Source organism: Scyliorhinus torazame, chromosome 18 (assembly GCF_047496885.1).
Source record: "Scyliorhinus torazame isolate Kashiwa2021f chromosome 18, sScyTor2.1, whole genome shotgun sequence".
Lineage (NCBI taxonomy): Eukaryota > Metazoa > Chordata > Chondrichthyes > Carcharhiniformes > Scyliorhinidae > Scyliorhinus > Scyliorhinus torazame.
The window spans coordinates 168,382,457-168,409,855 of record NC_092724.1 but is presented as its reverse complement, the minus strand read 5'-3'; the positions used below and the strand labels follow the sequence as shown (position 1 = coordinate 168,409,855).

Sequence of the window (27,399 nt, the reverse complement as noted above, 5' to 3'; positions counted from 1 at the left end):
TTCCTATCACTTGTCAATTAAACTTCAGTCTTAGGTTGGGAGGTTAAAAATGTTTTGTTGATATTTGTACGAAACACCTTAATGGCTGTACATTTACTGCAGTTACTGAGAGAGGGAGCGGGGTGGTTACAGAGGGGAAATGTTTCTGCTGTAAATCAATAGCTTAAAATAATCCACTTTTCTCCCTTGTTGGCTGCAAGTGCGCAGTCACTGACTGTCTGCAATGGGTCACAGTCAAGAGATTATTCACTGGCAGAGGCTCGGCAACAAAGGCAGCATAGCTGTGGGATCGAGGTAGAAATCGACATAAAATCAGAGGGCTGACACTTTGTTCTCATCTAATCCTCCATTTCCCTCCCAATTACTGTGTAGTCTCTGTTCCCCACCCACTGAATGAAAATACAAGCATAATCCCGGATAGTCTCTGCCCCTTAACCCTCACCCACAACCCATTTCCCTGACCATTACTTTGGCTTCCCAGCAGCCACAGGGACTCCGGTGGGTGAGGTCAGGCCCTATGGAGATGAGGAGGAATTTCTTCAGCCAGAGGGTGGTGAATCTGTGGAACATTTTGCCGCAAAAGGCTGTGGAGGACAAATCACTGAGTGTCTTTCAGACAGAGATAGATAGGTTCCTGATCAAAAGGAGATCAGGGGCGAGATTCTCCGACCCCCCGCCAGGTCGGAGAATCGCCGGGGGCTGGCGTGAATCCCACCCCTGCCGGTTGCCGAAGTCTCCCGCACTGGAGATTCGGCGGGGGCGGGTATCGCGCTGCGCCGGTTGGCGGGCCCCCCCCGCTCGATTCTCCGGCCCGAATGGGCCGAAGTCCCGCCGCTAAAATGTCTGTCCCGCCGGCGTAAATTAAACCACCTACCTTACCGGCGGGACAAGGCGGCGCAGGTGGGCTCCGGGGTCCTGTGGGGGGCGCGGGGCGATCTGGCCCCGGGGGGGGTGCCCCCACGGTGGCGTGGCCCGTGATCGGGGCCCACCGATCCACGGTCTCCACCATGGCGGAGGCGGAAGAGACTCCCTCCACTGCGCATGCGCGGGAAACTGACAGCGGCCGCTGAAGCTCCTGCGCATGCGCCGCCCGGAGATGTCATTTCCGCGCCAGCTGGTGGGGCACCAAAGGCCTTTTCCGCCAGCTGGCGGGGCGGAAATTCGTCCGGCGCCGACCTAGCCCCTCAATGTTGTGGCTCGGCCCTCCCAAGATGCGGAGCATTCCGCACCTTTGGGGCGGCGCGATGCCCGTCTGATTTGCGCCGTTCTGCGCGCCAGTCGGCGGACATCGCACCGTTTCCGGAGAATTTCGTCCCAGGAGTTATGGGGAGAAGGCAGGAGAATGGGGATGAGAAAAATATCAGCCATGATTGAATAGTGGAGCAGACTCGATGGGCCGAGTGGCCTAATTCTGCTCCTATGTCTTATGGTAGCATTGGCGATGAATCTCCAAACTCACTGGTTGGAGAGAGAGGCCCAAGTAATGGCCCCACTCCTGTTCCTCCAGAATGACTCCATATTGTCTCTTTACACTGAATAACATCTTGTTGGGAGCCCGTGCTGGACTCAGTTCACACCAGCCTGTGTGTTTCTTGTTGGGAGCCCGTGCTGGACTCAGTTCACCCCAGCCTGTGTGTTTCTTGTTGGGAGCCCGTGCTGGACTCAGTTCACACCAGCCTGTGTGTTTCCTGATGGAGGTGGGGTCTGAAAGGAAAGAAAAATGTAACCATTGAATTAGAGAACAGTGACATGCAGTGAGGCCATTCAGCCCACCTGTCTGTATCAGCTCTCAGCAAGTCCCACTCCAGAGTCATTTCCCAGTAACCCTGGAAGCATTTTCTCTCCAGATAATTATCCAATTCCCTTTTTGAAAGTCAGGATTCTCCTGGTCCCCCTGCTCGCGGAGAGATTCCCGATGATTCGGTTAATCAGGCGTCGGGCCAAAACCTGTTTTCACTCCAGCCATGAAACCTGTTGCGAGTCTCCCAGCCCAACCTGCTGGCCCCGTGAGCTTCCCAATGTCCTCGGTGAGGCTCCCACCCAGACCCGGCTCAATCTGCAAATAGCTTATCCGAGCTGGTTTGAATGCAGGACGCTTGATTCGCCTGCCTCCTGGAATGCCCCAGCTCTCCAGCCGGGAGTTCCACTCACGTGAATTGGTGCAAGTGCTGAGGAAGGGGGACCTGGCAGCTCGCTGAGCTGCGAACCACGCGGCAGACTCTTCAAAACAACGGTGGTGGTAGAGAGAGCACAGGGCGAGGATGAGCCGATTCTTTGAAGGAGTAGAAGATGTGTGTGAGCGTTGCGGGGGGGGCCCCCGCTAATCACGTTCATATGTTTTGGTCCTGTCCAAAGCTAGGGGATTACTGGAAGGAGGTTTTTAGGGTAATTTCCAAGGTGATGCATGTGAAACTGGACCCGGGTCCCCGGGAATCCATATTCGGGGTGTCGGACCAGCCAGGGTTGGAAACGGGTGCGGAGGCAGATATCATAGCCTTCGCCTCGTTGATCGCCCGAAGGCGGATACTGATGGGTTGGAGAGCAGCTTCTCCACCCAGTGCCCTGGCGTGGCGGGGGGACCTGTTGGAATTCTTGACTCTTGAGAAGGTTACGTTTGAACTGAGGGGAAGGATGGAGGGGTTCTACCATTCATGGGCATTATTCATTATGCACTTTCAAGAACTGGATAACATCGAACATTAGTTGGGGGTGGGGGGTGGGGGGGGGTGGTGAGCTGGGGGCTGGTAGGCTTGGGGGTGGGGGGTTGTGTGTGTTAATGGCGACTATGGGTGATCCCTGATTCCTTTTTGTCATTTGTTTGTGTGAACATGCGGGCCAATGTCTGGGGGTTGGTGGGAGGATGGGATCGTTGTTATTGTTCTGGGGATTGACATATCTGTTGCTGATTATTGTTTATTGTTGGTGGGTGTAAATTTGGGAGAAAATGTGAAAAAGGAGAATAAAAATATTTTTAAAAAACCAAACAACAGTGGTTATTAAAACAGCTGCTTCCCCGAGTTACAGGACCTCTCCACAGCTCTCCAAATAAACCATCTTAATCCTCCCTTTGAAACTGCCTGGAACAATCAGAAAGCTTGTAAAAGGCAATAGTCTGTGAAATTGAATGTAAATATGAAGGTCCCAGGAGTCCCTTGTAGGTGAATAAACGTGAGTTTATTGTTGTCATAAGAAAATGGCCGCTATGGCGACGTACACACAACCAGTCCCCATCGGGGCTACCAGAATGCGGCCTTTACATAGTGCGCTACCAGTCCCAGCTGGGAAGGCCTCTGCCCATTAACGGGGAACTTTGTATTGCACGAATCCCACGAGGAGATCGATTAGGGTATCCCCATGGCCCTCTTGTGGGTTATTACAGTAAACAATGCAGTTCAATGCTTTTAGGCTTCTAGGCATGAAACCAGGCTGGACTAAGTTAAAGGCCAATGAGACTGACTGTGAAAAAAAAACCCTTCAAAGGCTTCCACCACATTAAAGGGAATACCTTTACCTTCATCTCACAGATCTTTTAACTTGTTATACTGACAGACAGTTTCAAGGGTTTAGAGATACAGATGGGAAGATTTTAACGTTATTACCACAGAACTGTCATTTTGAGATACTGACGAGCTGTTTCTAGGGTTCAAAGGCTGCAGATGGGAAGAGCAACTAACTGACCCCCATCCCAGGAAAGACCCCTGACCTGAGCCCCTCCAGCACTGCACAAGACCTCCTGACCCCCACCTCCCATGAAGCCCCTCGGCACCCTGGAGGCAATTGTAGGGAGGGTACTCACCCCTTGCCACCCCTCAGAGTGAAAGGTGTCAGGTTGGCACTGCCAAGGGGTAGGGCCTGAAGATGGGGAATCAACAGGGGGGCTGAAGGAGGGGCCTGGATGGGGGCAGGGCTGAAGTGGGGGCCTGGGCGGGACCTTGTGAACAATTAGGGCGGGAGGGGGCGTGCCAGCAATCTGGGGGGGAGGGGGGGGGGCGGTGCAGCAGCATTCTGAGATTGGGGCACCCTTTGAAAATGTTGCTCTGGTCTCTGAGGTGCGGGGCCTGTCCCAGGCCCCTCAGGTCCAGCGAGACCCCGCAGTGTGCCACTAAATGGCACAGAAACCCCAGTCTTAGGTAGATTTTTTGCTAAGTGCCATTGAATATCACGCCGGCTTCTCTCCTCGTACCAGCCACAATTAGCTCCGTCTTTTCCACTGGTGGGAGCACTTAGTCTCCTATCGGGAGAACCGCGGCCGAAACATTTGATTGAAGCAGCGATCCAGCTCTCAAACATATGCCACACATAAAGGTTGTTCCCCGTGTCACTGTTCATTCTTTTACTAATCACCTTCAATCAGTGTCTTCTTCTCACCTCTTCCGCCAATGAGAGCTTTTCCCGCTCTACTCAGTCCAGCCATGATGTGGAGATGCCAGCGTTGGACTGGGGTGAGCACAGTACAAAGTCTTACAACACCAGGTTAAAGTCCAACAGGTTTGTTTCGAATCACTAGCTTTCGGAGCGCTGCTCCTTCCTCAGGTGACTCACCTGTTGGACTTTAACCTGGTGTTGTCAGACTTCTTACTGTGCAAATAAAAGGGGTGGAAAATCCCAAAGCCGCTACTTCCAGTTATTCCAATAAACGAAATGTTTCGGAAATCTAAGAATGTTTATCATTTGAGGTCTTTTGTTCCACCAGAGGTTCTCGGTAATAAGGTGCGGTGAAGCAGGCTAACAGAATGGGAAATGAGTTTTCCATTTCACACAGAGGGGCCTTGCTGCGAGGTTCCATCGGGTATTGAACACAAGCAGCTGTCATCAATCATTTGCATAACGAGCAAAACACTGAAATCATTAATAGCAGGTGGTGTTTGCCTGTATCCAGCTGTGCACAGACCCTCATTACGCAAACACCAAATGTCACTACGTGCCAAGGTTCTCGCTATCCTCGAAGGATGGGTCTGGCCAGGCTTCCGCGGGAAGCTCCAAGTAGCCGGACCACCTGACCTCGTGGAGCAATTTATGCCGAGAAACACCTTTGACCACAAATCCTGTCAGACAGCGGCCTGCACGCAATGCCCCAGAGGAAAAGGAGATGGTGGATTCTGTCGGACGGTTCCCGGAACAGACTGTCGAGGTCATTTGACAGAATGCCTCATCACAAGAACTGTCAAACAATGATCGAGCCCAAGCTTTGCTGATGATGATCCCTGTCAAATCCTTCCTACTGGAGTCTCTCCCCATCCGCACGTTACCCTGGAGGTGACTGTAGTGGGGAAGAGACTGTTGTCCATCTCCTTGTGGAATGTGTCTTTGCAAAGGTCTGGCGAGAGAGAGATGAGGTGGTTTTGGTCGAGGTTCATCCTGAGAAGCTCCGTGATACTGGACTCTCCGGGCTGTTCCCAGGGACACATCAAAACAAACATCAACTGCTGCTGGAGAATCATCAACTGGGTGAAAGACACTCTTTGGTCTGTCTGAAACCTGTTGATCTACCAGCGCAAAGAGGTTACCGAGGTCCCTTACCGAGTGTTACAGACTGGCACGTTCCAAAGCCCAGGACTACATGCTGAAGGATGCACTAACGCTTGGGGCAGCTATCACAGAGGCACAATGGGGGGAAATGGTCGCTGTCTGAGACCTATCAGCCATTGTGAATGGAGCGTGGCGACTTGTATAGAAACCCCCTCAGGCTGAATGACTCACATTGAATGTTTGAGTGAATATTAAAACTATCACAATTATATGGAAGCACCTCAGCGTGTTTATAATATTATTTCAGATATTTTATGGATAAAGTATATTTTTGCAAGAAAGAAAATTAACAATACTCAGGGAGCCTCAAACTAAATTCATTTCTTCAAAATGATAAAGAGTTAAGGTGCAGAACTTGCTGTTGATGTGAGGAATTCTCACTTTTAATATTAAATCAGTCCTTGTGTTAATGTGAGTCTCAATGTGTTGGTGAATCAATGGTTAACGCAACACACCCCACTCACAGCCTGAAACTCCGGCTTTAAACGCCACTCTTCAACTTGTTGGTCCTCAAGACTCTCTGAAGGAGTGTTCATAACAATTTATATTTAAATAGTGCCTTTAATGTAATAAAATGTCCCAAACCAGAAAATCAAGATGAAGACAATGAGGCCAAGTGCAGTGCTGACATCCAGGCAGCGTTTGGCCGAGTGCGGCATCAAGGAGCCCGAGCTAAACTGGAGTCAATGGGAATCGGGGAAAACTCTCTGCTGGTCGGAGTCATACCCGGCACAAAGGAAGGTGGTTGTGGTGGTTGGAGGTCAATCATCTCAGCTCCAGGACATCACTGCAGGAGTTCCAAAATAGCTTCCGGCTATCTCCTTCAACCTGACTACCCCCACACTGACCTTCATGAAGTTGGTTTTGGACATGTTTCCTGAACAATGGCGGAATGATGACCCTCATTCCCCAGAGGAGACACCCAGCCCATGAGGAGATTCTGGGTCTTTGGGTAACATGTGGCTTCAACTCCAGGTTTATTCATGTGGTCTTGCCATGAAACACCATGTCCAGAACTTCTGACAGGAGTGGATTATTTCTGGTAACTTCTCAACTTGATCTGTGGTTACAGGCGTGTTATTGACTTTTTCAAAATAGAAAAAATTACCACTTGAACTATTCATTGACAACTCGATAGGCAAAGGTAATCGCGAGAGTCCATCAGCGTTGCCATGGCGATTTGATTGACAATATTGTGTATGTCTGACAACAGCAATGCCCCTCTCTGCATTCGGCTCACTGCTAGAGACGGAATACCCGTGTATGGCCCGAGTATCAGTGGTCGATGATCTGCCAGTAATGTAAATTTCTGTCCATATAGTTATTGGTAAAAGTGTTTGAATCTGAAAATAATGCCTGGAGCTTCCTTCTCTCTCTGTGCACAGTTCATTTCTGCTTTGTTCAAGGGTCTTGATGCAAACGCTGTTGGATTTTCTTTACCATCGGGCATCTTGTGAGAAGCCACAGCTCCCACCCCATAAGGTGGTGCCTTACAAGCCAGTTTCAAGGATAACTTTGGAGCACAGGGTGTCAGGATTTTTACTTTAGTTGTGTCTCCTTACTTGTACGAAGACCTTCCCGCACTGACACACTCACATCCATCTCCTGGTTTCACACAATAAGTTGTGTAAATGTTTCAGAACAGTTGCTAGATCAGGGACGAACCTTCCTTAATAGTTTAATAAGCCCAAAATCAAACAAATTTGTTTTACGTTTTGAGTTGCAGGTGTCTCAGTTTTTTTTAAAAAGTAGTTTTATTCCAATTTCAAGATTTTACAAAAAAATCCACACCCAACATATAAACCCCCCCACCCAATAGGACCCCCCCCCCCCCACTTAACAGTCGCCAGTAACCAACTCTCCAAAATGCAGACTGAACAATCCCCAGCTCTTGTGGAACCCATTCCCCTAGGGGCAAATTTCACCTTCTCCAGGTCTAAGAATTCCAATAGGTCCCCCCTCCACGCTGAGGCAGAAGTGGAGAAGCTGTCCTCCACCCCAACAGGACCCGCCTACGAGCGATCAGCGAGGTGAAGACTAAAACATCTGCCCCGCACCTGTCTGCAACTCTGGCCGGTCTGACACCCCGAATATGGCCTCGAGGGGACCGGGCTCCACATCTACGTACAAAACTGCCGAGACGGTGCCGAAAACTGACCTCAGCGCCTGTTTCATGATTTTTAAAAGCACAAGTGAACCTCACCGTCGGGAACCTAACGGTCGGGAATCACCCCCCCCCCCCCCCCCCCCCCCAGTGGAGGCGGAGAATCATGGAGACCCCAGAGAACGCCAGCTCAGGCCCGCTAGTGATATGCCAACGGTGTTTACTGTATTTGTGGAGTGGAACGCATTGACACATCTATCGAGGCACCGGAGAATCGCGATTTAGTGTGAAACTCGCGCCCGCCACGATTTTGGTGTCAAGACCGATGCTCCGCCCAATCGCGTTTCCTGATTTTGGCGTCAGCCAATAGAAAGTCCCGCCCCAGATGTTTCAGATTGTCAATCTTGCTAGTCTACATTAGGTATGTTTGGCACAATGAATTTGTTGAGGATTGGGGCGGCATGGCGCGGTTAGCACTGCTGCCTCACAGCGCCAGGTTCAATTCCGGCCTTGGGTCACTGTCTGTGCGGAGTCTGCACTTTCTCTCCGTGTCTGTGTGGGTTTCCTCCGGGTGCTCCGGTTTCTTCGCACAGTCCAAAGATGTGCAGGTTAGATGGATTGGCCGTGATAAATTGCACCTTAGTGTCCAAAGGTTAGGTGGGGTTACTGGGTTACGGGGATAGGGTGAAGGTGCTCTTTCAAAGGGCACACCCGATAGGTCGAATGGCCTCCTTCTACAGTCTATGATTCCATGATTTGCTGTGCTGCTTGACATTACCAACTAGGATGACTGGCACATAGATTTTGGATGCATTGAGTAGTGGGCAGCATGGTGGCGCGGTGGTTAACTCTGCTGCCTCACAGCGCCGAGGTCGCTGGTTCGATCCCGGCCCCGGGCCACTGTCCGTGTGGAGGTTGCACATTCTCCCCCTGTACACGTGGGTCTCACCCCACAACCCAAAGATGTGCAGGGTAGGTGGATTGGACACGTTAAATTGCCCCTTAATTGGAAAGAAAGAGAATTGGGCACTTTAAGTTTATAAGAAAAAAAAGCATTGAATAGCAATAGTGGTTGGAAAGTGCGGCGTGACTGGGTTCGCTGCAGAGGAATCACAAGCGATGGGGCAGCCGATATGACTGGGATTAACGAGGCAGCTGGTCAGGACATTGTTTGGAATCGCTGTTTTATTCATCGCGAGGCATTGGCATCAAAAGGAATTCCATCCAATCTTGAAGTGGCGTTGAAAGAAATTGTGAAAGTTGTGAATTTCATTAAACGCAGCGTACTAATTATCTGGCTTTTTGATATGGGGACCCAGTACGGATGTTATTGTTCCACGCAGAGGTACATTGACTGTCAAGGGATCGAGTACTCAGCAGAGTTTACGAACTGAGGTGTGAAATCCACGCTCTCCTCCTTGAGAAATCATCCCCTCTGGCTGATTCGTTTGGTGATGAAAGTTGGATGCTCACTCAGTCTTACCTTGCAGACATCTTTTAAATTCTAAACAAACTAAACTTCAAATTGCAAGGAAAGGATGGTGGTTGCTTTCGGCACTGTGAAGAAATAAATGCTTTTCAAAAGTCACTGAAAGTTTGGCAAATGCGAGTAAAAAGCCAAAACTACTACACGTTCCCCACACTGCTACGACACAGGGATAGGTGTGTAATAGCTGAGTGTACAATGGCTGTTTGTGTAATGGGTGTGTGTATATTGGGTGGGTGCAGAATGGGGGATATGTAAGGGTATGTGTGTCATAGGTGGGTGACTAATGGGTGGGTGTGTAATGGGTAGGTGTGGAAGGGGTGGGTGTGTAATGGTTGTGTGCACAGGATAGGTGTGTAATGGGTGGGTGTGTAACGGGTGCATGTGTAATAGGTGGGTCTGTAATTGTTGGGTGTGTAATGGGTGGAGTGTAATGGGTGGGTGTGTAATGGGTGGAGTGTAATGGGTGGGTGTGTAATGAGGTGGTGTGTAACAGATGGGTATGTATTGGGTTGGTGTGTAATAGTGTGTGCAGAGGATAGTTGTTTAATGGGTGGGTGTGTAACCAGTGGGTGTGTAATGGAAGGGTGTGTAATGGGAGAGTGTGTAACAGGTGGGTGTGTAATGGGTGGGTGTGTAATAGGTGGGAGTATTGTGTGGGTGTGTAATAGGTGTGTGCAAAATGGGGGGCTATAAAGTGGGCAGGTATATAACGGGTGGGTGTGTAATCAGTGGATGTGAAATGGGTGATGTGAAATGGGTGGGTGTGTAATAGACACTGTGTTACATGTGTGTGTAATTGGTGGGTGTGTATTGGTTGGATGCGTATTTCATGGGTGTGCATTGGGTGGGTGTATAATGAGTGGGCATGTAATGAGTGGGTGTGTAATGAATGGGATAGGTGTGTAATGGGTGGGTGTGTAGCAGGTGGGTGTGTAAGGGGTAGGTGTGTAAGATGGCCGTGTAAGGCATGGGTATATAATGCATGGGTGTGTAATGTGTGAGTGTGTAATGGGTGCTGTATAATGGGTGGGTGTGTAATGAGATGATGTGTCACAGGTGGGTGTGTATTGTGTGGGTGTGAGTATAGGATAGATGCGCAATGGGTGGGTGTGTAACCAATGCCTGCTTGGATAGGTGTTTATGGGTGAGTGTGTAATGGGTGCTGTGTAACAGGTGAATGTGTAATGAGGTGATGTGTAACAGATGGGTGTGTAATGGTTGGGTGTGTATTGGGTGGGTGTGCATTAGGAGAGTGTGTGATGGGAGAGTTTGTAATAAGAGGGTGTGTAATGGGAGGGTGTGAAATGGGAGAGTGTGCAATGGGTGGGTGGTTAATCGGTGGATGTGTAATGGGTGGGCGTTTAATAGATGTGTGTGTACTGTGTAGGCATGTAATGGGTGGGTGAATAATTTGTGGGGTTGTAATGGGTGGGTATATAATAGGTGGGTGTGTAATATTTGGGTGTGTAATGGCTGAGTGTGTAATGGGTGGAGCTGTGTGTATTGGGTAGGTGTGAAAAGCTGAGTGTGTATATGGGTAGGTGTGAAATGGCTGGGTGAGTAATTTGAGGGTTTGTAATGGGTGGGTATATATTAGGTGGGTGTGTAATGGCAGGGTGAGAAATGGGTGGGTGTGTAATGGGTTGGTTTGTAATAGGTGGGTTTGTAATGGATGGGTGTGTAACTGATGGATGTGTAATAGGTTGGTGTGTAATAAGTGGGTTTGTAATGGGTGGGTGTGTAATTGGTGGGTATGATCATCGATTTCAATGCTTTTATCTCACACTATCCCCATAATCCTTTATATCACTGTATTTAGAAACCTATCAATCTCTGCTTTAAACATACTCAATGATTGAACTTCCCCAGCCACTGGCACAGAGAATTCCAAACATTCACAACCTCCTGTGTAAAGCAAATTCTCCTAATCTCGCTCCTAAGTGGCTTCCCCAATATTTTGAAATTATGTCCCCTGGTTCTAGACTCCCCACCCAAGGGAAACATCGTGGGTGGTATCCTCCAACCTGCCACACCCGTTTTCTGGTGCGGCGCACCCCCGCTGGCAGTGGGATCCTCCGTCCCGCCAGCCGGCCAATGGGGTTTCCCATTCTGGGCACCCCCATGCTGTTGGGAAATCCGCGGGCGTGAGTGCGCTGCCGGCGAAGCGGAGGATCCCGCCGACAGAGAATCCCGCTCCTTACCTGCATTTACCCTTTCTATTCCTTTGAGTATTATGTAGATTTCAATTCGATCACCTCTCATTCTTCAAAACGATAGCGAATAAAGGGCCTGTTTGCCCAATCTCTTCATCGGACAGTCCCAGAACAAGTCTGGTGATCCTTTGCTGCGCTCCCCCCCCCCCCCCGATGATTATAATATTCTTCCAACGGTAAAGGGCACAAAACTCCAGGTGCTCTCCAACCAAGCTTCTATATCTGCTCCCAGAACTCACACTGAGTCTTACAGAGAACCAAGTGGGGCCATAAGGGATTGCAAATTGGTCCTGAGGCATGCGGCTCTTCAGTCGAAGATTGTGTTTATAACTCACCCTCGGTGATATTCAGCAGGAGCTATTTTATCCAGAAATGCAACAACAGAAATAATTCCCATCGCTGCCCACATTCAGCATTTTAAATAAAAACACTCATCGTCATAGTAACAGTTTCGTTAGAATGTGTGTCAACAGCACATCAGAGACTGATGTAAACATCTGATTTGAATTAAGAGCAAAATGAGCATCAAATAACAAGAAAAATATTACAACAGACAATAAACCCAGCAACCAATGCGGATAAAGTGTAGCTGTCTGTTTGAGTACCACAAAAACATATTTGTCCCCTTCCACATTTCAGACAAAACAGCAAGAAGTGCAATAGATGAATGGCGATCTTCAAGAAGGAATTCTTTCAGATATTGGCCAAAATTCTCCAGTTGCGATTCCCACCGGCATCGCACCTCCGCCCATGGGTTTCCCGGAGGCCTGGGCTGGTTTCAATGGAAAATCCCATTGACAATCGGCAGAAAGATAGACTCACCCCCGTCACCAAACGGTGTGCCACCAAGAAACACGTGACCGGCGGTCCAGAGAATCCCACCCAGTGGCGGTGGACAATTCGGCAAGGTGAAAGGGGGAGGTAGCAAAGCCAGGGAAACTGATGAAACAAAGAGAGGGACTGTGATGCCCGTCAGGTAAATGCTTCAGATGAGAGCCAGGCCAAGTTCAATGGAGTTGATTGGGGAAGTGAAGAAAATTACACTGGCCCAGATATTAGAATGGAATTCCTGACAACACAACCCAAAACAAAATCCAAAACACAACCCAAAATACAACCCAACACATAACCCAAAATGCAACCCAAAACACAACCCAACACGTAAACCAAAACACAACCCAAAACACAACCCAACATAACGCAAAACACAACCCAAAACACAACCCAACATAACCCAAAACACAACCCAAAACACAACCCAACACATAACCCAAAACACAACCCAAAACCCAACCCAACACATAACCCAACACATAACCCAAAACCCAACCCAACACATAACCTAACACATAACCGAAAACACAACCCAACACATAACCTAACACATAACCCAAAACTCAACCCAAAACACAACCCAACACACAACCTAACACATAACCCAAAACTCAACCCAAAACACAACCCAACACACAACCTAACACATAACCCAAAACTCAACCCAAAACATAACCCAACACACAACCGAAAACATAACCCAACACATAACCCAAAACACAACCCAAAACACAACCCAACATAACCCAAAACACAACACAACACATAACCCAAAACACAACAAAAAACACAACCCAAAACACAACCGAACACATAACCCAAAACATAACCCATCACACAACCCAAAACTTAACCCAAAACATAACCCAACACACAACCCAAAACATAACCCAAAACACAACCCAAAACACAACCCAACATAACCCAAAACACAACCCAACATAACTCAAAACACAACCCAAAACACAAACCAACATAACCCAAAACACAACCCAACATAACCCAAAACACAACCCAACACATAACCCAACACATAACCCAACACATAACCCAAAACACAACCTAACACATAACCCAAAACTCAACCCAAAACACAAGCCAACACACAACCGAAAACATAACCCAACACATAATCCCAACACATAACCCAAAACTCAACCAAAAACACAACCCAAAACACAGCCCAACATAACCGAAAACACAACCCAACACACAACCCAAAACACAACAAAAAACACAACCCAAAACACAACCGAACACACATAATCCAAAACTCAACCCAAAACACAACCCATCACACAACCGAAAACATAACCCAACACATAACCCAAAACACAACCCAAAACGCAACCCAAAACACAACCCAACATAACCCAAAACACAACCCAACACATAACCCAACACATAACCCAACACATAACCCAAAACACAACCTAACACATAACCCAAAACTCAACCCAAAACACAACCCAACACACAACCGAAAACATAACCCAACACATAATCCAACACATAACCCAAAACTCAACCAAAAACACAACCCAAAACACAGCCCAACATAACCCAAAACACAACCCAAAACACAACAAAAAACACAACCCAAAACACAACCGAACACACATAATCCAAAACTCAACCCAAAACACAACCCAACACACAACCGAAAGCATAACCCAACACATAACCCAAAACACAACCCAAAACACAACGCAAAACACAACGCAAAACACAAAACACAACCCAAAACACAACCCAACACATAACCCAACACATAACCCAAAACATAACCCAAAACATAACCTAAAAACACAAACCCAAAACACAACCCAAAACACAACCCAACACATAACCCAAAACATACCACGAACATGAGAGAACGAAGGATAAGTATGGGAAGTTTAGGGAGCCTTGGATAACGAGGGATATTGTGAACCTCGTTACAAAGAAAAAGGAGGCTTTTGCATGGTCTAGAAGGGTGGGAACAGGCGAAACCCTTGAGGAGTATAAAGAAAGTAGTAAGGTACTTAAGCGGGAAATTAAGAGGGGTCTTGATAAGTCCTTGGCAAGTAGGATTAATGTAAAAAGCAAGAGGGCGGCCAGGGTAAGGATTGGGCCACTTAAGGACAGTGAGCCGGAAGAAATGGGCGAGGTACTAAATAAGTACTTTGCATCAGTGCATATTATAGAGAATAACAGTCCCTGTGTATATTATAGAGAATAACAGTCCCTGAGTATATTATAGAGAATAACAGTCACTGTGTATATTATAGAGAATAACAGTCGCTCTGTATATTATAGAGAATAACAGTCCCTGTGTATATTATAGAGAATAACAGCTGTGTATATTATAGAGAATAACAGTCGCTGTGTATATTATAGAGAATAACAGTCTCTGTGTATATTATAGAGAATAAGAGCTCCTGTGTATATGATAGAGAATAACAGTCCTTGTGTATATTATAGAGAATAACAGTCTCTGTGTATATTATAGAGAATAGCAGTCGCTGTGTATATTATAGAGAATAACAGTCTGTGTATATGATGGAGAATGACAGCCCCTGTGTATATTATAGAGAATAACAGTCCCTTGTGTATATTATAGAGAATAACAGTCTCTGTGTATATTATAGAGAATAACAGTCTCTGTGTATATTATAGAGAATAACAGTCTGTGTATATGATAGAGAATAACAGCCCCAGTGTATATTATAGAGAATAAGAGCTCCTGTGTATATTAGAGAGAATAACAGTCCCTGTGTATATTATAGAGAATAACAGTCTGTGTATATTATAGGGAATAACAGTCTGTGTATATGATGGAGAATAACAGCCCCTGTGTATATTATAGAGAATAACAGTCTCTGTGTATAGTATAGAGAATAACAGTCTCTGTGTATATTATAGAGAATAACAGTCCCTGTGTATATTATGGACTTCAGTAAGGCCTTTGACAAGGTCCCTCATGGTAGACTAGTACAAAAGGTGAAGTCACATGGGATCAGGGGTGAACTGGCAAGGTGGATACAGAACTGGCTAGGCCATAGAAGGCAGAGGGTAGCAATGGAGGGATGCTTTTCTAATTGGAGGGCTGTGACCAGTGGTGTTCCACAGGGATCAGTGCTGGGACCTTTGCTCTTTGTAGTATATATAAATGATTTGGAGGAAAATGTAACTGGTCTGATTAGTAAGTTTGCAGACGACACAAAGGTTGGTGGAATTGCGGATAGCGATGAGGACTGTCTGAGGATACAGCAGGATTTAGATTGTCTGGAGACTTGGGCGGAGAGATGGCAGATGGAGTTTAATCCGGACAAATGTGAGGTAATGCATTTTGGAAGATCTAATGCAGGTAGGGAATATACAGTGAATGGTAGAACCCTCAAGAGTATTGAAAGTCAAAGAGATCTAGGAGTACAGGTCCACAGGTCATTGAAAGGGGCAACACAGGTGGAGAAGGTAGTCAAGAAGGCATACGGCATGCTTGCCTTCATTGGCCGGGGCATTGAGTATAAGAATTGGCAAGTCATGTTGCAGCTGTATAGAACCTTAGTTCGGCCACACTTGGAGTATAGTGTTCAATTCTGGTCGCCACACTACCAGAAGGATGTGGAGGATTTAGAGAGGGTGCAGAAGAGATTTACCAGAATGTTGCCTGGTATGGAGGGCATAAGCTATGAGGAGCGATTGAATAAACTCGGTTTGTTCTCACTGGAACGAAGGAGGTTGAGGGGCGACCTGATAGAGGTATACAAAATTATGAGGGGCATAGACAGAGTGGATAGTCAGAGGCTTTTCCCCAGGGTAGAGGGGTCAATTACTAGGGGGCATAGGTTTAAGGTGAGAGGGGCAAGGTTTAGAGTAGATGTACGAGGCAAGTTTTTTACGCAGAGGGTAGTGGGTACCTGGAACTCGCTACCGGAGGAGGTAGTGGAAGCAGGGACGATAGGGACATTTAAGGGGCATCTTGACAAATATATGAATAGGATGGGAATAGAAGGATACGGACCCAGGAAGTGTAGAAGATTGTAGTTTAGTCGGGCAGTATGGTCGGCATGGGCTTGGAGGGCCGAAGGGCCTGTTCCTGTGCTGTACATTTCTTTGTTCTTGTTCTTTGTATAGAGAATAACAGTCTCTGTGTATAGTATAGAGAATAACAGTCTCTGTGTATATTATAGAGAATAACAGTCTCTGTGTATATTATAGAGAATAACAGTCCCTGTGTATATTATAGAGAATAACAGTCGCTGTGTATATTATAGAGAATAACAGTCGCTGTGTATATTATAGAGAATAATAGTCCCTGTGTATATTATAGAGAATAACAGTTGGTGTGTATATTATAGAGATTAACAGTCGCTGTGTATATTATAGAGAATAACAGTCTGTGTATATGATAGAGAATAACAGCCCCTGTGTATATTATAGAGAATAAGAGCTCCTGTGTATATTAGAGAGAATAACAGTCCCTGTGTATATTATAGAGAATAACAGTCTGTGTATATTATAGGGAATAACAGTCTCTGTGTATATTATAGAGAATAACAGCCCCACCCACCCACCCACCACAGTCAACCCCCCCCCCCCTCCCCCCCACACAACCCCCTCTGTGATATGTACCCGCCGCACTGTGGGGTGTGGGCCCTGGGTTGGCACTAACAGCGGGTCTGGTCCATGGGATGGAGAGTGAGGACAATCCGCTCTGCGATGAGCTCCGTGCTCCACATCGTATGACAACGCCTGACTCCTCCCCAAGGCAGCACTTTCCACCGTTCATCCCTGCATGCGAGCTGGCCAATCTATCACACAGTGCCATCAGATCCCCAGGGTGACGGGGGTGGGGACGGTCGGGGAGGGTGGGGAGCCCGACCAACTTACAATGTCTGCCCATTCCACCGCCCCCCCCCCCCCCCCCAGCCCCCCCACCCCGACCATCCAGACAACCCATCCTCACACTCATCTGACAGAGCACTGAGGTGGTTGTAACAGTGTGAACAGGTGTTTAATGTGAACAGATGCCCAAGGCCCTATCACTAAACCGTGTCCTGCACCCGTGCCAACCTAACTGATGTCTATGTTTCTGGCCTTACGGGCCCTAACGCTCTACCTTGGTGGTTCCCCAGATGGTACATCAGGAGTGGAGATGGCGTGCTGTGACTCCTGCCCTGCGACCTGGCTCCCCGTTGGCGGTCATCTTCTGGGGCGACCGGGCCTGGATGGCCCGGTTGGTGCTTGGGTGTCCTAGGTGCTTCCCTGTTCTGACCGCTGCTCACCAGATGTGCCGGGACCAGGAGGGGAGGGGGGGGGGGGGGGGGGGGGGGGGGGGGGGAGTCGGAGGTGCTGCTCTGTTCTGGCACCTCCCCTGCGGCAGTTGAACGAAGAGACAAACTGTCCTCTCCCCAAGAAATAGTTCAGCCTTTTCACATGAAAGTTTCAGAATTTTACTTACTTCGTCTGCCGAGAATCTGTTCTGACTGTCAACCCGAGACTCTGTTTAAAAAGAAAATGGACTTCAGAAACATATAATTTGCATACAAGAAAATGCCACTCCCACTGGGAAGCATCTCCTGCCCAGCGAGAGGTTTTCCAGCTATGTTTTCCTGCTACACCCATCAGGCTTCCAAGGTGGGAATTTTGATGTGCCAGGTTCTCAGGCCCAGGGGAAAGAGCTCAATGTCAGGAGGAATTTGCAACAATGCCAATATCACCTTACATTGAGTATAAAATTCCCTCGGTTGTTTGGAAGCCATATTATTCTATAGGGTTATTTATCCATAGGGTGATTGTTCATAGAATCGCTGCAGCGCAGAGGGAGGCCATTCGGCCCATCGAGTCTCCATGACCCTCAGAAAGAGCGTCCGACCTAGGCCCACTCTCCCGCCCGATCCCTGTAACCCCACTTCAACTTTGGACACTAAGGGCAATTTATCATGGTCAATCCACCTAACCTGCGCATGATTGGACTATGGGAGGAAACCGGAGCACCCGGACGAGAACGTGCAGACTCCACACAGACAGTGATTCGAGGCCAGAATCGAACCCGGGGCCCTGGCGCTGTAAGGCAGCAGTGCTAACCACTGTGCCACCTATATTCCAGAGGATAATAATTCCAGAGGGTGGTTATTTATTGGGATGATTATAAAGTGATTCTCTTTTCTAAACCTAGAATTGTTAGACATTAGAGAGAAAATTCATGTCACAAAATGAAGGCATTTGTTTATCTCTTGACAAGAATCCCACTTGAATCTTGTCAATTGGATTCAAAACAGCCAAAGGCTTTCTTTCCTGTCCAGGTTGCTAGGGAACAAATTCAACTGAAAGCTCACTGAAAAAATAATACAGTAAGAAGTCTTACAACACCAGGTTAAAGTCCAACAGGTTTGTTTCGAATCACTAGCTTTCAGAGCGCTGCTCCTTCCTCAGGTGAATGAAGAGGTGGGTTCCACAAACATTTATATAGACAAAGTCAAAGATGCTAGACGATACTTTGAATACGAGTCTTTGCAGGTAATTAAGTCTTTACAGGCCCAGACAGTGCGACTGGAGAGAGGGATAATCACAGGTTAAAGAGGTGTGAATTGTCTCAAGCCAGGACCGTTGGTAGGATTTCGCAAGCCCAGGCCAGATGGTGGGGGATGAATGTAATGCAACATGAATCCAAGGTCCCAGTTAAGGCCGCACTCATGTGTGCGGAACTTGGCTATAGGTTTCTGCTCGGCGATTCTGCATTGCCGCGCGTCCTGAAGGTTGCCTTGGAGAACGCTTACCCAAGGATCAGAGGCTGAATGCCCTTGACTGCTGAAGTGTTCCCTGACTGGAAGTGAACATTCCTGCTTGGCGATTGTCGCGCGATGTCCGCTCATCCGTTGTCGCAGCGTCTGTATGGTCTCGCCAATGTACCACGCCTCGGGACATCCTTTCCTGCAGCGTATGATGTAGACAACATTGGCCGAGTCGCACGAGTATGTACCGTGTACCTGGTGGGTGGTGTTCTCGCGTTTAATGGTGGTATCCATGTCGATGATCTGGCACGTCTTGCAGAGATTGCCATGGCAGGGTTGTGTGGTGTCGTGGTTGCTGTTCTGAAGGCTGGGAAGTTTGCTGCAAACAATGGTTTGTTTGAGGTTGCGCGGTTGTTTGAAGGCAAGTAATGGAGGTGTGGGTATGGCCTTGGCTAGATGTTCCTCTTCATCGATGACGTGTTGAAGGCTGCGAAAAGGATTTAGTAGTTTCTCCACTCCGGGGAAGTACTGGACGACGAAGAGTACTCTGTTGGTTGTGTCTGTGTTGGGATGTAGTGTCCATGCCTCTGGCCAGCAGCACCCCTCCACCCCCTCCTTTTTAGTCGGTGAACCTAGAGGCAATCAGAGCGTCCCGTGCATCCCTGACAATGACATTGTGCGGCCTCCCCAACTGCCCGGGCCCCATGTCCTGCTCATCGTCCCCCTCCCCAGCATCCTCCTCATCGGACGAGGCCTGCCCTTCCTCATCCTCCAGCACATCGCCCCTCTGCTGCGTGGTGTTGTGCAGGATAGAGCAGCGAACCCCGCTGCCCGGGTATCCCAGTGGGTTTGGTACACATGGAACTGGATGTATTGAGCCGCCTGGGCAGGCAGGGCCTCCGTGACGGCGCGGATGCACCTGTGCGCCGAGGTCTGTGAGATCCTGGACAGGTCCCCACTTGGTGACTGGAAGGACCCCGTCGCATAGATGTTCAGGGCAACCATCACCTTGAAGGTCATCGGGAGCGGGTATCCCCCCCATATCCCCGCGGCGCCACGTGTGCCATCATCTGGCAGTGAGATAGTGGGGAGGGAACGGGGGTCATTGGGGAGAGAGCAGGGGTCAGTGGAGAGAGCAGAGGTCAGTGGAGAGAGCAGGGGTCAGTGGAGAGAGCAGGGGTCAGTGGGGAGAGAACAGGGGTCAGTGGGGAGAGAACAGGGGTCAGTGGGGAGAGAGCAGGGATCAGTGGGAAGAGAGCAGGGGTCAGTGGGTCAGAGGGGAGGGAGCAGGGGTCAGTGGGACAGAGGGGAGGGAGCAGGGGTCAGTGGGGAGACAGCAGGGGCTAGTGGGGAGAGCAGGGATCAGTGGGAAGAGAGCAGGGGTCAGTGGGTCAGAGGGGAGGGAGCAGGGGTCAATGGGGAGAGAGCAGGGGTCAGTGGGGAGAGAGCAGGGGTCAATGGGTCAGTGGGGAGAGAGCAGGGGTCAATGGGTCAGTGGGAAGAGAGAAGGGGACAGAGGGGAGGGAGCAGGGGTCAGTGGGGAGAGAGCGGGGTCAGTGGGGAGGGAGCAGTGGTCAGTGGGAAGAGAGCAGGGGTCAGAGGGGAGGGAGCAGGGGTCAGTGGGGAGAGAGCGGGGTCAGTGGGGAGGGAGCAGTGGTCAGTGGGGAGAGAGCAGGGGTCAGTGGGGGGAGAGCATGGGTCAATGGGGAGAGAGCAGGGGTCAATGGGTCAGTGGGGAGAGAGCAGGGGTCAGTGGGGAGAGAGCAGGGGTCAATGGGTCAATGGGGAGAGAGCAGGGGTCAGTGGGGAGAGAGCAGGGGTCAATGGGGAGAGAGCAGGGGTCAGTGAAACTAGTTGAATAGCTCTGTCAAAGAGCTAGCACAGGAATGATGGGCTGAATCATCTCCTCTGTGCTGCATCGTTCTATCCTCCTCTCATTGGTCAGTAAGTTTGAGAACAGCTGGGATTCCAGTTCATCTTCACAACTTAGAAGTTGTCAAAGAATCAACTTTGTTTTGGAAGTGGGCAGAGTGAGCAACCAGAAAATGATGGTTATTGCTGTACCGTGCCGCCCATACCCCATGCAGCACAGTGGTTAGCACAATGGCTTCATAGCACCAGGGACCCGGGTGTCGATTCCCGGCTTGGGTCACTGTCTGTGCGGAGTCTGCACGTTCTCCCCGTGTCTGCGTGGGTTTCCTCCGGGTGCTCCGGTTTCCTCCCACAAGTCCCGAAAGACGTGCTGTTAGGTGAATTGACATTCTGAATTCTCCCTCTGTGTACCCGAACAGGCGCCGGAATGTGGCGACTAGGGGATTTTCACAGTAACTTCATTGCAGTGTTAATGTAAGCCTACTTGTGACAATAAAAGGATTATTATTATTATTATTATTGCTAAATAGGTGAAGTGGTTCTGTTACTTGACCAATAACCCAGAGGATGTGAGTTCAGATCCCAGCATGAGCAGATTCAGAATTTAAATGTAGTTTAAATGAATCTGGAAGCTGAGATCAGTGAGCGAGCACAGGGCTGACAGTTTGGTAAAATCCAACTGGTTCACTCATGTTTCTTTGAGATGGAAATCTGCCACCCTAACCCCATGGCTCCGAATGTAGAGTCATGTTGGCCACCATGTCCCGCTTGTGATCCTCTGTCTTCAGGTGATGTCCCGGAGGACTGGAGAATAGCCAATGTTGTTCCTTTGTTTAAGAAGGGTAGCAAGGATAATCCAGGGAACTACAGGCCGGTGAGCCTTACATCAGTGGTAGGGAAATTACTGGAGAAAATTCTTCGAGACAGGATCTACTCCCATTTGGAAGCAAGTGGTCGTATTAGCGAGAGGCAGCACAGTTTTGTGAAGGGGAGGTCGTGTCTCACTAACTTGATAGAGTTTTTCGAGGAGGTCACTAAGATGATTGATGCAGGTAGGGCAGTGGATGTTGTCTATCTGGATGCCATTAGACGTGACTTGGGGGGGATAAGGTGGAGAAGTAGGCTGCAAGTGTTGGGCACACTGGATAAGTGGGGCTTGTTCAAGGATCAGCTACTGCGTGTTCTTGATAAGTATGTACCGGTCAGACAGGGAGGAAGGCGTCGAGCGAGGGAACCGTGGTTTACCAAGGAAGTGGAATCTCTTGTTAAGAGGAAGAAGAAGGCCTATGTGAAGATGAAGTGTGAAGTTTCGGTTGGGGCGATGGATAGTTACAAGGTAGCGAGGAAGGATCTAAAGAGAGAGCTAAGACGAGCAAGGAGGGGACATGAGAAGTATTTGGCAGGAAGGATCAAGGAAAACCCAAAAGCTTTCTATAGGTATGTCAGGAATAAGCGAATGACTAGGGAAAGAGTAGGACCAGTCAAGGACAGGGATGGGAAATTGTGTGTGGAGTCTGAAGAGATAGGCGAGATACTAAATGAATATTTTTCGTCAGTATTCACTCAGGAAAAAGATAATGTTGTGGAGGAGAATGCTGAGCCCCAGGCTAATAGAATAGATGGCATTGAGGTACGTAGGGAAGAGGTGTTGGCAATTCTGGACAGGCTGAAAATAGATAAGTCCCCGGGACCTGATGGGATTTATCCTAGGATTCTATGGGAGGCCAGGGAAGAGATTGCTGGACCTTTGGCTTTGATTTTTATGTCATCATTGGCTACAGGAATAGTGCCAGAGGACTGGAGGACAGCAAATGTGGTCCCTTTGTTCAAAAAGGGGAGCAGAGACAACCCCGGCAACTATAGACCGGTGAGCCTCACGTCTGTAGTGGGTAAAGTCTTGGAGGGGATTATAAGGGACAAGATTTATAATCATCTAGATAGGAATAATATGATCAGGGATAGTCAGCATGGCTTTGTGAAGGGTAGGTCATGCCTCACAAACCTTATTGAGTTCTTTGAGAAGGTGACTGAACAGGTAGACGAGGGTAGAGCAGTTGATGTGGTGTATATGGATTTCAGCAAAACGTTTGATAAGGTTCCCCACGGTAGGCTATTGCAAAAAATACGGAGGCTGGGGATTGAGGGTGATTTAGAGATGTGGATCAGAAATTGGCTAGCTGAAAGAAGACAGAGGGTGGTGGTTGATGGGAAATGTTCAGAATGGAGTACAGTCACAAGTGGAGTACCACAAGGATCTGTTCTGGGGCCGTTGCTGTTTGTCATTTTTATCAATGACCTAGAGGAAGGCGCAGAAGGGTGGGTGAGTAAATTTGCAGACGATACTAAAGTCGGTGGTGTTGTCGATAGTGTGGAAGGATGTAGCAGGTTACAGAGGGATATAGATAAGCTGCAGAGCTGGGCTGAGAGGTGGCAAATGGAGTTTAATGTAGAGAAGTGTGAGGTGATTCACTTTGGAAGGAATAACAGGAATGCGGAATATTTGGCTAATGGTAAAGTTCTTGAAAGTGTGGCTGAGCAGAGGGATCTAGGTGTCCATGTACATAGATCCCTGAAAGTTGCCACCCAGGTTGATAGGGTTGTGAAGAAGGCCTATGGAGTGTTGGCCTTTATTGGTAGAGGGATTGAGTTCCGGAGTCGGGAGGTCATGTTGCAGCTGTACAGAACTCTGGTCCGGCCGCATTTGGAGTATTGCGTACAGTTCTGGTCACCGCATTATAGGAAGGACGTGGAGGCTTTGGAGCGGGTGCAGAGGAGATTTACCAGGATGTTGCCTGGTATGGAGGGAAAATCTTATGAGGAAAGGCTGACGGACTTGAGGTTGTTTTCGTTGGAGAGAAGAAGGTTAAGAGGAGACTTAATAGAGGCATACAAAATGATCAGGGGGTTGGATAGGGTGGACAGTGAGAGCCTTCTCCCGCGGATGGATATGGCTGGCACGAGGGGACATAACTTTAAACTGAGGGGTAATAGATATAGGACAGAGGTCAGAGGTAGGTTCTTTACGCAAAGAGTAGTGAGGCCGTGGAATGCCCTACCTGCTACAGTACTGAACTCGCCAACATTGAGGGCATTTAAAAGTTTATTGGATAAACATATGGATGATAATGGCATAGTGTAGGTTAGATGGCTTTTGTTTCGGTGCAACATCGTGGGCCGAAGGGCCTGTACTGCGCTGTATTGTTCTATGTTCTATGGACTTCAGTAAGGCCTTTGACAAAGTCCCTCGTGGCAGACTGGTACAAAAGGTGAAGTCACACAGGATTAGGGGTGAGCTGGCAAGATGGACACAGAACTGGCTAGGTCATAGAAGGCAGAGAGTAGCAATGGAAGTGTGCTTTTCTAATTGGAGGGCTGTGACTAGTGGTGTTCCGCAAGGATCAGTGCTGGGACCTTTGCTGTTCGTAGTATAAATAAATGATTTGGAGGAAAATGTAACTGGTCTGATTAGTAAGTTTGCGGACGACACAAAGGTTGGTGGAATTGCGGATAGCGATGAGGACCATCAGAGATCGTTTTAGATCATTTGGAGACTTGGGCGGAGAGATGGCAGATGGAGTTTAATTCGGACAAATGTCAACAAAACAAAGGAGATTGTCATCGACTTCAGGAAGCGTAGTGGAGAACATGCCCCTGTCTACATCAATGGGAAAGAAGTAGAAAGGGTCGAGAGCTTCAAGTTTTTAGGTGTCCAGATCACCAACAACCTGTCCTTTTTCCCCCCATGCTGACACTATAGTTAAGAAAGTCCACCAACGACTCTACTTTCTCAGAAGACTAAGGAAATTTGGCATGTAACCAACGACTCTCACCAACTTGTACAGATGCACCATAGAAAGCATTCTTTCTGGTTGTATCACAGCTTGGTGTGGATCCTGCTCTGCCCAAGACCGCAGGAAACTACAAAAGATCGTGAATGTAGCCCAGTCCATCACGCAAACCAGCCTCCCACCCATTGACTCTGTCTATAATTCCCGCTGCCTCGAAAAGGCAGCCAGCATAATTAAGGACCCCACGCACCCCGGACATACTCTCTTCACCTTCAGGACAAAAATACCAAAGTTTGAGGTCACGTACCAACCGACTCAAGAACAGTTTCTTCCCTGCTGCCATCAGACTTTTGAATGGACCTACCTCGTATTAAGTTGATCTTTTCTCTACACCTTGCTGTAACTGTAACATTATATTCTGCAGTCACTCCTTCCTTCCCTATGTACGGTTTGCATTGTTTGTACAGCAGGCAAGAAACAATACTTTTCACTGTATACTAATACATGTGACAATAATAAATCAAATCAAATCAAAAAATCAAATGCATTTTGGAAGGTCTAATACAGGTAGGGAATATACAGTGAATGGTAGAACCCTCAAGAGTATTGAAAGTCAGAGAGATCTAGGAGTACAGGTCCACAGGACACTGAAAGGGGCAACACAGGTGGAGAAGGTAGTCAAGAAGGCATACGGCATGCTTGCCTTCATTGGCCGGGGCATTGAGCATAAGAATTGGCAAGTCATGTTGCAGCTGTATAGAACCTTAGTTAGGCCACACTTGGAGTACAATGTTCAATTCTGGTCGCCACACTACCAGAAGGATGTGGAGGCTTTAGAGAGGGTGCAGAAGAGATTTACCAGGATGTTGCCTGGTATGGAGGGTATTAGCTATGAGGAGAGGTTGAATGAACTTGGTTTGTTCTCACTGGAACGACGGAGGTTGAGGGGCGACCTGATAGAGGTATACAAAATTATGAGGGGCATAGACAGAGTGGATAGTCAGAGGCTTTTCCCCAGGGTAGAGGGGTCAATTACTAGGGGGCATAGGTTTAAGGTGAGAGGGGCAAGGTTTAGAGTAGATGTATGAGGCAAGTTTTTTACACAGAGGGTAGTGGGTGCCTGGAACTCGCTACCGGAGGAGGTGGTGGAAGCAGGGACGATAGTGACATTTAAGGGGCATCTTGACAAATACATGAATAGGATGGGAATAGAGGGATATGGACCCCAGAAGCGCAGAAGATTTCAGTTTAGGCGGACAGCATGGTTGTCACAGGCTTGGAGGGCCGAAGGGCCTGTTCCTGTGCTGTACATTTCTTTGTTCTTTGTTTGTTTTGTAAGGATAGGCAATAAATGACAGCCTTGCAAGAAACAACCAGCTTCTAAAAATGGAAAACTAAAATTCCTTCTAAACCAGAGGCAATGATTGAAAGAGCTGAAGTTATAGGAGTTGGCAGCAGGTGGGGAGTGAGATGGTAACGATGGTTAGGTCTGTGTGATCACTTCTTTGGCGAGAATACTGCCCATGAAAACCACACACAGCAACCAGTGTTTCTGCAGCAGTTCAACGGATACATATTGGGTCAAACAAATATTCAGTCAGCTATATCCCAGGCCACGGATGTGAAAAATAATAAATTCCAAAAAGATTATAGTCACTAAAATCTGCAATGAGGTACAGAGAGGTTCGGTCTGGCTGATTGGCTCCCAAACAAGAATTGAATAAAACAGCTCTTTATCGGTTTAAAAACCTCCTTACCTTGTGTGGTGGTATGTATTAGGGGTCATGTGGGACTGTGAAGCCGAGATGCTATTGGCTGACAGATCCCGGGTCCTGGTTGGCTGCTGACTCCTGGCTCCGCCCTGAAGGCGGAGTATAAGAACCCGAGCTTCTCCCCGCCGCTTCATTCTGTTGCTGAACTGCAGGGGACAAGTCTCACTTAATAAAGCCTGAATCGACTTCATCACTTCTCGTCTCTCTCGTAAGTCATTGTGCGCTACAATTTATTAAGCGAGCTTAAAAGACTATGGAGCTCCGGATTGCCCCGGAATGCCTGGGGATCAGCCCCCACGCAGCGAACTCGGCAGCAGTATTTAAACACTGGCAAGCATGTTTTGAAGGCTACCTCCGAACGGCCCCCGGCCGGATCACAGAAGACCAGAAAATGCAGGTCCTGCTCGAGGGTAAGCCCGGAAATTTATCCTCTCATAGAAGACGCAGAGGATTTCCCGACGGCGCTCGCATTACTGAAGGGCATCTACGTTCGGCCCGTGAACCAGGTCTACGCGCGCCACCAACTTGCAACGAGACGGCAAAGTCCCGGAGAATCGCTAGAAGAATTCTACGCCGCGCTGCTAATTTTGGGACGGGGCTGCAGCTGCCCGCCGGTGAACGCGATCGAACACACGGACATGCTAATTGTGGCAGGTATGAACTCTACCCAAATCCGTCAAAGACTTTTAGAAAGAGAGTCGCTAGGACTCTCAGAGGCACGGGCCCTTGCAGCTTCCCTAGATGTGGCCTCGCAAAACGCCCGCGCCTACGGCCCCGACCGCGCAGCAGCCCCTTGGGCTCCGTGGACCCCCGTCGCGACAAACCACCCCCCCCTCGCAGGCTTGCGCGGTTAAAGTGGCAGACCATCCTGGGGGGGCCCACTGCTATTTCTGCGGGCAAGCGAAACACCCCCCGGCAGCGCTGCCCAGCCCGCGCAGCTACTTGTAAAAGCTGCGGCAAGAAGGGCCATTACGCGTCTGTGTGCCGGTCCCGGGGGGTCGCTGCAATCCCCAGAGAAGAACAAGCCCAGCATAGCCCAAACGCTCCCCAACCCCCCCAGCGCCCCATGTGCGACCCGC

The 27,399-nt window shown here is 48.6% G+C and overlaps 1 protein-coding gene across 1 annotated transcript in view; it reads right to left on the bottom strand.

The window, feature by feature from the left end:
* ankfn1a (ankyrin repeat and fibronectin type III domain containing 1a) overlaps positions 1-27,399 on the bottom strand; it is a 347,506-nt gene that overhangs the window by 224,392 nt on the left and 95,715 nt on the right. Inside the window, exon 6 of the mRNA XM_072483882.1 lies at positions 17,616-17,656. Coding sequence (XP_072339983.1) covers positions 17,616-17,656 — 41 coding nt within the window. The remainder of the gene's footprint in view (positions 1-17,615; positions 17,657-27,399) is intronic.